Source organism: Cebus imitator, unplaced genomic scaffold (assembly GCF_001604975.1).
Source record: "Cebus imitator isolate Cc_AM_T3 unplaced genomic scaffold, Cebus_imitator-1.0 Scaffold15, whole genome shotgun sequence".
In the NCBI taxonomy this organism is placed as follows: domain Eukaryota; kingdom Metazoa; phylum Chordata; class Mammalia; order Primates; family Cebidae; genus Cebus; species Cebus imitator.
The window spans coordinates 6763723-6773176 of NW_016107330.1; the positions used below are offsets into that span (position 1 = coordinate 6763723).

At 56.3% G+C, this 9454-nt stretch overlaps 1 protein-coding gene across 1 annotated transcript in view; it reads right to left on the minus strand.

Moving 5' to 3' along the window:
- The window catches only part of FAM131C (family with sequence similarity 131 member C), a 19463-nt gene extending 10488 nt beyond the window's left edge, over positions 1-8975 (minus strand). Inside the window, exon 1 of the mRNA XM_017505236.2 lies at positions 8748-8975. Coding sequence (XP_017360725.1) covers positions 8748-8769 — 22 coding nt within the window. The 5' untranslated portion in view covers positions 8770-8975. The remainder of the gene's footprint in view (positions 1-8747) is intronic.
- Between the last annotated feature and the right edge of the window lie 479 nt (positions 8976-9454).

Below are 9454 nucleotides of genomic sequence, written 5' to 3' on the forward strand. Positions count from 1 at the left end.
AGAACGGAATAGAATGGAAAATATCAGAGCCCACTGCAAGTCAGGTTAAGTATGACTTCATGAAGTTTCTGTTTCTGCAGATACAAGTCTGTGCACATGTGTGTCCACAACACACACACAGTAACAATTTTCTATGTGTGTATACTGGGTCGTGATGCAAAATATATTCCTCCTATGTGTCCGGTCAAAACAGTTTGAAAGTTGCCAATCTTGAGGTCCTGGAAATTCTTCATGTCCTGCACAAGCCAGCACCCACCAAGGTACAGACAGGTGGCACTGGCCATAGGCTGACTCTGGGAACTTGACGGGTATTAGAGTATTTCTAGGACACCTGGCTATCCCCTGAAGGTGTTTTTCTTTTGTTTTTGTTTTTTTGAGATGGAGTCTCACTCTGTCACCCAGGCTGGAGTATAATGGCAATGGCTTGATCTCAGCTTACTGCAATCTTCACCTCCCAGGTTCAAGCAATTCTCCTGCCTCAGCCTCCTGAGTAGCTGGGATTACAGGTGTGTGCCACCATGCCTGCTAGTTTTTTTATATTGTTAGTAGAGACGAGGTTTCGCATTGTTGGTCAGGCTGGTCTCGAACTCCACCCGCCTGGGCCTCCCAAAGTACTGGGATTATAGGCATAAGCCACGGTGCCCGGCCCCCTGAAGCTTTTTTACAACTCTCCAGCCACAGACTAGGGAGCAAGGTTGTTGGGGAGGGGGGCTGGGCACAGAGGAGGCTGGCGGTGATGCCAAAGCCTGGCAGAGGTGTGACTTGAACAAGGTCATTTGTTGAGACGGTGGTGGACTTGGCGGACTCCTGGCTCCTACCCCCTCCCCAGCCTGCCTGGCCCCCCACCTCATTTGGGGTGCAGGTGCCTCTGCGGAAGCTGCCTGCTGCCACTGAGGACTTTGACCCCGTGATGTCACAGGCTGGTTGCCACGGAGATGTCAGGTAATGAGCCAGCCCAGGGTGAAATCACAGGCTGTTCTTCGCCCAGCTGGGACTGGTAGCCACGTCACCACCAGCAACTGGAAAAACACAGAGTGTCATGTGGGGTGGGGGGGCAGCCCGAGGGGACCGCTAGCACCTGCTCCTGTGGCCCTCTCTCCCAGAAGGGCACCGCCTTTCTTTCAGTCCATACCCTACTCTCCTGACCTCAAGGTCAGAGGTCCCTTTTCAGACCTGTTCCCTCCCCTACCTCCTCTGTCCGCAAGAGTGACAGGCTTCTGGTTGCCATGGCAAGCTGGAGAAGGCCGACCTGATCCTTCGAGGACAGGTGTCAGCAGATGTCTCCTCCATCCCTCTGTCTTCAACCAGAGCTTCTCCTCTGCATCTTGAGGGTGCTTCCTGCCTTCTTATGCCAGCTTCTCTTCAGTCTGCTTTAGAGTCTAACCTCCCACACAGTTCCTCCTGATGTCTAACCTGAAACTCTCTTGCGGCATGTGTGGTGGCTCACGCCTGTAATTCCAGCACTTTGGGAGGCTGAGACAGGTGGATCACAAGGTCAGGAGTTCAAGACCAGCCTGGCCAACATGGTGAAACCCCGTCTCTACTAAAAATAAAAAATTTAGCCGGGTGCAGTGGCAGGTGCCTGTAATCCCAGCTACTCAGGAGGCTGAGGCAGGAGAATTGCTTGAGCCCGGGTGGCAGAGGTTGCAGTTAGCCAAGATCACGCCACTGTATTCCAGCCTGGGCGATAGAGTGAGACTCTGTCCCAAAAACAAAAACAAAAACAAAAAACTGTCTTGCTGCAGTTCCCATACTGGTCTTCTCTGCTTGACCCTTGGGTGAGTCTGCAGTACAACCTCTCAGCCTCCTCTCATTTGCTACGGGGCCTTCCAGCTCCTTTAAGCCGGTTCTTTGGGGCTCCGTGTCCTGCCCATTAGTCACCGTGGTTGCCATCTACCCCAAGAGTGTCTCTCAGGGCTCTGCACCCCAAAGGGTAGACAGGGATCGTGTTTACCTCTGCAGCAGCCCAGGGAGGGTAAACATCCTCTTGAAACTACACAGAAACTGAGCAGCAGCCTGGGGCCAAAGTGCCCTGTGACGCCCCTCCCTGGCCAGCCTCGAACTTCTCCACTCAGCTTCTTGGGGCACCTGCAGCTGAGTGCATGATGCGGTCCCTCCAGCCAGCACGGCCCGGGTGTGTGCTGCCCAGCTGTGCCGTGCTGGGCTCTGCCCTTGGCTCTGAAGAGAACATAAGTGGCCAAGGCATTCCACTGACAGCCCCTGAGCTGGGTTTAAGTCCCAACTTCTCACTTCCCGCTCCGGGGGTTGGGCATGTGACTTAGGTTCTGTGAGCCCTGGATTCTCATCTGTGAAATAATACCAGCCCAGAAAGGGCTGCAGCAAGGACGAAGCCCCCACCACAGTAAGTGGTCCGCAAGCGGCAGCGGACACTCTCCCCTCAGTGTCTCTCTCTGGACAATGAGACACATCCGGTCATCCACTCCTCTGGTTCTGTCCCCACGGCTGGAGCTGGGCCTGGAGGCCCTGCAGAGGGAGGCCCTTGAGGGTGAGTTCTTGGCCTCTCTGCCAGATGAGTCACTGCCAGGGGAGCAGGCCACAGAGATTGGCAGAGGCCAGACCTCAAGTGGACTGAGTGTCCCCTCATCCCCAGGACATTTGTTTACGGGTCACCTGAGCTGTGACAGTAGCTCATCCATGGGTTGGCGCAGCTCAGAGCTGCTGGGGGTGGGGGTCCCATTCCCTCCCTTGCAAGGATGGAGAGAGAAAGTGGGCTCCTCCCAGGGACTTCCACGCCCCCAGCTCCTCCTCACTTCCTTCCCCAGGCTCCCTCCCATCCTGTGACCCCACCTCTGGGAACATCTTGTTCTAGCCTCACCTCACCAAAGCAACATGCCCAAATTGGCCTCTGCTGGATTAGGTGACTCCCTCACCAGTGGCCCGAATGGGCAAAGTTTTGCCTGCAGTGATTTGCCGCCACTGTTTACTGAGCACCTACTAAGTGTCAGGTACTGTCCTAGGCCTATTCACCCATGACCTCTCATTTAACCCACATGGCAATCCTGCAAAGTAGGTGTTATGCCCATTTTACAGATAGGGAAATGGAGGCTTGGAGAGAATAAATGACTTATTCACCCATGATCTCTCATTTAACCCACACAACAATCCTGCAAAGTAGGTGTTATGCCCATCTTACAGACAGGGAAACAGAGGGTCAGAGAGGATAAATGCAAGGTCACCCGCTAATAAGCAGCAGAGATAAGAGTCAAACTTCAGCCTGAGTGAAACTCCAAAGCTGGTGCCTCACCCCTAAACGACGCTGATCTCCAGACAGGGTCCTCAGGGCATTCTTCCAAGTGTCCATGCATCCTGCCTCCCCCATTAGGCTACTCCAAGGACAAAGCTGTACCTCTCTCATCAGACTGTGAGCCCCTGAAGGGCAAGGTCCCACTACCCTGTCCTCAGTCCCCCACAGTTCCAGGTGTAGGACTGCTCAGGACTTGGAAACTGTGGGTGGCCCTGGTCGGCCCCCTTAGAGCGTGTGCCTTCTCCCAGACATGATCAGATGTCTGACTTTCCAGAGGAAAATTCTCAATCTCTAATTTCTTTTTTTTTTTTTTTTTTGAGTTGGAGGATTGCTCTGTTGCCCAGACTAGAGTGCAATGGTGCATCGCAGCTCACTGCAACCTCCACCTCCCAGGTTCAAGCCATTCTCTTGCCTCAGCCTCCGGAGCAGCTGGGATTACAGGTGCCCACCACCACGCCCAGGTGATTTTTGTGTTTTTAGTAGAGACAGGGTTTCGCCATATTGGCCAGGCTGGTTTCGAACTCCTGATCTCAGGTGATCCACCTGCCTTGGCCTCCCAAAGTGCTGGGATTACAGGCATGAGCCACTGCACCCAGCCTTGGTATCTAATTTCTACTCTCACCCCTGACCCCACCAGCCCCCAGTGCATTGGAGACCCTCAGGGTGGGGCCAGGGAGCTGATCAGTTGGTCTGGAGGAGCGGGCTGGGGTGTGAGTGGGCACACAGAGTGGTTATGGCACCAAGGGCGTGGAGTGGGTACTGAGCCCCTGGAGCTGGAGAGAAGGGGGCAAATATTAACTTCCTCTCTGTTCCGTATAGACTGCCACTGACTGCAGAGTCTCAAACACACAGGGACTATTCAAGTTATTCCAAAAGGTTGTTTTTCTAAGCACCAGCCACATACTTAGCACTTCTTTTTGTGTTTGAGACAGGGTCTTTGTTGCCCAGGCTACAGTGCAGTGGAGCAATCACAGCTCACGGCAGCTTTGACCTCCCGGGCTCACAAGCCATCCTCCTGCCTCAGCCTCCCAAGTAGCTGGGACTACTGGCACACACCACTACACCTAGTTTTTTTTTTTTTTTTTTTTTTTTTTTTTTTTTTGAGACTGAGTTTTGCCCTTGTTGCCCAGGCTGGAGTGCAATGGCACTATCTTGGTCACCGTAACCTCTGCCTTCCAGGTTTAAGCGATTCTCCTGCCTCAGTCTCCGTAGTAGTTGGGATAGTACATGGTGCATGGCACCGCAACCTCCGCCTCCTGGATTCAAGTGATTCTCCTGCCTCAGTCTCCGTAGTAGTGGGACTACAGACGCACACCACCCTGCCCAGCTAATTTTTGTATTTTTAGGAGAGATGGGGTTTCACCATATTGGTCAGGCTGATCTTGAACTCCTGACCTTGTAAGATCCACCTGCCTCGGCCTCCCAAAGTGCTGGGATTACAGGTGTGAGCCACCACACCCCGCCACCTAGCTAATTTTTAAATTTTTTTTTTTGTAGCGACGAGTTCTCACTATGTTGCCCAAGCTGGTCTTGAACTTGTGGGCTCAAGCGATCCTCCCACCTCGGCCTCCCAGTGTTTAGATTATAAGCATGAGCCACAGCACCTCTTTCTAGGTAGGGACATGAGAGAGCAAAGGACAGGGTTTCCACATTCAGGCTCTGGGGTCACACTGACCTTGATTCAAGTCCTGCCTCTCCATACTCTGCCCATGTGACCTGAGGGAAGACCCTCCCGTTCTCTGAGCCCCACATCCCTTGTCACAGGGTTGAATGAGAACTAACTAGGTCAGGAGAGCAAAGATTCAGCCCGGCTCAGGATAAGCGCTCGACAAATGATAGCTTAAAAATAGATAATGAACACAAAACAGCTCCTGGAAACAGCGTTTGTTGCCTTAATCTGTCCCAATCACTTTCCCGACGTCCTTGGCACCTTGAGTGCCTGTCACCCGCTGCTTTTTCCATGAGGCAGAGTGAGGCTTCAGGTCTCTGTAGGTTCCCCTTCCAGACATGAAGACCTGCATTAGCTGTCTGCACATACAGGTAATACAAATTAAAGGCCGGGCACTGTGGCTCACACCTGTAATCCCAGCTTTGGGAGGCCGAGGTGGAGGATGGCTCGAAGCCAGGAGCTCTAGGTAAGCCTGTCTCTATTATAATGTATAAAATCTTAACATTAAAAGTAAAAATGAGGCCGAGCGCGGTGGCTTATACCTGTAATCCCAGCATTTTGGGAAGCCAAAGTGGGTGGATCACCTGAGGTCAGGAGTTTGAGACCATCCTGGCCAACATGGTGAAACCCCTTCTCAATTAAAAATACAAAAATTAGCCGGGCATGGTGGTGCACGCCTGTAGTCCCAGCTGCTTGGGAGGCTGAAGCAGGAGAATCACTTGAACCGGGGAGGCAGAGGTTGCAGTGAGCCGAGATCGAGCCAGCCTGGGCAACACAGCAAGACTCTGTCTCAAAAATAAATAAATACATAAATAAATAAGAGAGCAATAGCTACTATGTACCAGTGCTTACTATGTGTTGGGTACTAGTCTGAGTGCCTTATATAAATTAAGCTATTTAGTCCCCCCAGCAACCCTATGACGTCAATACTGTTATAATTCCCAATTTAGAGATGGGAACACTGAGGAACACACACAAGGTCAAGTCACTTGAGGTCACAGGTCTGGTGAATGGGGGAGTCCTGGTTCATATTCCGCACTCCTATCCTCAAGGAGCTAACTGCTGCCGATGTTGGGATGGGGTGGTTCTCCCAGGTGTGGCCTGACCTGGGATTTGGGGTTTGGCTGCATGGCCTCAGCTGGGTGCAAGCTCTGGGCTCAGTATGCACATCAGCCTGAGGGCTGCAATCCTTGCCCTTGGCCAAGGGTGGAGGTACTCCCTCCACCCTTCCTTCGGCAGCAGTGCCCACCTGGCCCAGCAGGCACTCAGTGCTCAGAGGCTACGATTAGCAATCAATTGCTGGTGCTGGGGCCAGGTGGGAGCTCAGGAGCCCACGGCAGCCTGCAGCTGCGAGAGAGTCGACAGGTGCAGGCAACAGGGCCAAGGGCTGGCTGCGAGTGCAGACTGAGACCCCAGGTTGCGGAGTCAGCGCAGCATGGTTTGAATCTTGGCTTATACTTTCCTAGCTGTGTGACCCTGGTCAAGTCACCCCACTGTCCTCTGCCTCAGTTTTCCACTTGTAAGATGGAGACTGTTCATGTATAACTCAAACTAGTTTTATCTGCCTAAAACTTTCAGACTAGTATGCTTCGGAGAGCATCAGTGACAAGGAGAAAGCTAGGGGGATGGTCAGTGGTGCAGCCACCCAGAGTCTCTGGGACCCTGGCCGTCCTCCGCCCACATGGCTCCCCATACTCCTTTCATCTCTACCCAACTCTCCTGGGCGCACGTTGAGACTGTCAGGGGCCCGGTCCTCTCAGGAGCGGGACAAGGCTGGACTGTAGATCCAGGTCTGGGGGGCACTGGGGAAGCCCAGGCAGCAGAGGAAGGGTGGAGGGAGCACATCTTGCCTGCTGTGGCCCCAAGGAGCCCTGAAAGAGGGGCCGGTGGAGGGAACCCCAGGTGTGGGGTAAGAGGACCTGGGCCCCAGCTTCTCAGGGTGACCTTAGCAGGCGTCTCTTCCTCCCCGGCCTCTGCCCTGTGCTCAGTGGGTCCTCAGCTCAGAGGCCAGTCCACCTGGGCTGGGACCCCAAGGCACCTGGCATGAGGTGGCCGAGTGAAGGGGAAGGGATGTGACCACTGAAGAAACACTCGGATCCCCTCCACCTGGAGCTGGTCCCAGCCAGAGACTGCCTAGAAGCTTTGGGGTTTCTGGAGACACCCTCAGACTCTTGAGAGCCTAAAGAACCCCCAGCACTCCTTACTCTTCAAACACCCTTCCCCTCCCGCTAGCCTGCAGGCCTCCTGGACCGGGTGCTGTGCTGGGTTCCTCGCTGCTGGGTGCCCAGTGTGCACACAGTGCCTGGCACATGGTGGGCATCATGTTAATATCAGCTTAATGCATGAATAAGTAAAGGAACCTCACGCAGTCCTTACACTCCCGGCAGGGGGCGTGTGGCTGCAGGGATGAGAACACTGCATGGGACCCTGTTCCTTTCCAGGCTTCAAACTGGGGTGGGGATGCGTGTGGTGACTGACCTCTGCATGCTTGCTCTCTGTGCTGCCCCTCCGCCCCCCACCGTCCCCAGCCCTGTCCCCTGCAGGGAGGACACCGCCTGCACAGGGGTGCGGCTGGGCCATGAAAGGCAGGGAAGTTACAGTGACCCTGTACCTCCCCATTCCTCAGCCATGATCCCACTCCTGACATCTCCCAGAGACATCTTGAGCCACTTACCTGAATGCCCACAGGAACTCCCAAGCAGAAGCCCTTAGAGTCCAGAGGCTGGGGGAAGGGCGTTGTGCTCCTTGCTCAACACCCCCAGGACAAGGTCCCCTCTATTCCCAATAAGCTACTAGGGGTAACGGGTGTGGTGGTGGTCCATGGGTTTGGCCTCAGCCTACAGAGCCTGAACCAAGGCCAAAGCCACCCCCACTCCCAGCCACACCCCCTGATCCCACTGTGGGGTGAATGGACCAAGGTTGGGGAAGGGCTCAGCCCAATCACTGTCTAAAATGCTGCCCAGAGGCCTGTTGGAAAGTTGGTGGTGGAGCGTGGGGCGGAGGAAGGGGGCTCCAAAGACCAACCTGCCCATCCCCCAATCTCTGTGCAAGACTCTGCATCCCCTCCTCACAGATAGAAGGGGTTGGGGGACTGCCCTGGGACCCCAGGCAAGGGCAGGACCTTCCACCTCCCTGGGTACCACTTGCAGGAGAGTGCAGGGTGGCAGGTCAGACACAGAAAGGCCCAGGGGTAACAGGGAACATTAGCTGTGCTCTTGCCCTTCTGTCCCCAGACCAAGGATGGAGGTGGGGAGGAGGATTAGGGATAAAGGTGGGGGCAGGGGAACCTTCTTGATAACCTGTGCCCCACCATTAACCCTTTCCTGCCAACAGGGTTCTGGGGCTCTGCAGATGGGGGCACCTGGTAAGGCGTGGGGAGGGGTGGTGGGGCAGTTAGCCCATAAGGCCTGTGTCTTGGGGAGGGGTGGGAGAGGGAGGGTCTGCTAGCTCTCCCGGTGCCCCGCAGTTCCTCCGGTAAGCCAGGAAGAACCGGAGCCTCCCTCCCCTCCCAGGCACCCGGCAGGGGGTGTGTGGCTGTAGGGCTGAGAGCGCGGCGCGGGACCCTGCTTCGTGTCACCTGCAGGCCTGCGAACCGAACACGGGCGGGGATGCGGTGACCTCTGCACGCACGCTGTGTTGCCCCCCTCCCCCTACAGTCCCCAGCCCTGTCCCCCTCAGGACGCCTTGTCCCCGAGGGTGCGGCCAAGCCGTGAAGGGCGGGTCGCCAGCTCCACCCCGCAGGTCTCCGATCGGCGATGGTATGGCGCGGGTCCCCGGCACCCGATCCCCTCCCCACCGGCCGGGCCCCCTCACCTCGCGACACGCAGGAGCCCATCACGGGGCCGCGTGGCCGGGCCGCTGCGCCCGGGGTGCGTGGGGCCGCGGGGCGCTCATGTCTCCGTGGGCCCGGGGCTGAGCGCTGCGCAGCCAGAGGACGCGCGGGGAGGGGGCTCGGGCGCCCTCGGCTCGGCCTCCGCTCCCGCCCGGGTTGTCCCTGCCGCCGCCGCCGCCGCTGTGCCCGGCTCTCCTCCCGCCGCCGCCTCCCGCCCCGCGCCTGCCGCTGCCAGGGAAGGGCGACACCGCGGGGCGCGGCGGGCGGAGCCAGGGGGAGCGCAGCCTGGAGGCCTGGGCACACCTGTGGCCGCGGCGCGCGGGAGGGCCACCTCTGTCCCTTCGGGTCTCCGGCACCTCCCGGGATGGCCTGGGTTGAAGGTCAGGGAAGGAGACCGAGGGGGCGGGGAGACTCCTGGCATTTGGGGTACAAAGTAAACAAGATGAATTTAACCACAACAGCGACGACTGGGCACGAGGGCTTGGGGGCGGGGAGGGGTGCACACAAGAACCACCGTTCCATTAGGCCCATTTTGCAGAGGGCGAAAGTGAGGCTCGCAGAAGTTAGAGGCCCTGCCTGAGAGCCCTAAGCTGTGAATTCAGCGACTTTTGACTGTCAGCACCTCATTCAGAGCTGTTGAAATTAACATATGCAAAATAATACATGCCCAAAGTTGGGGTAGAGAGAG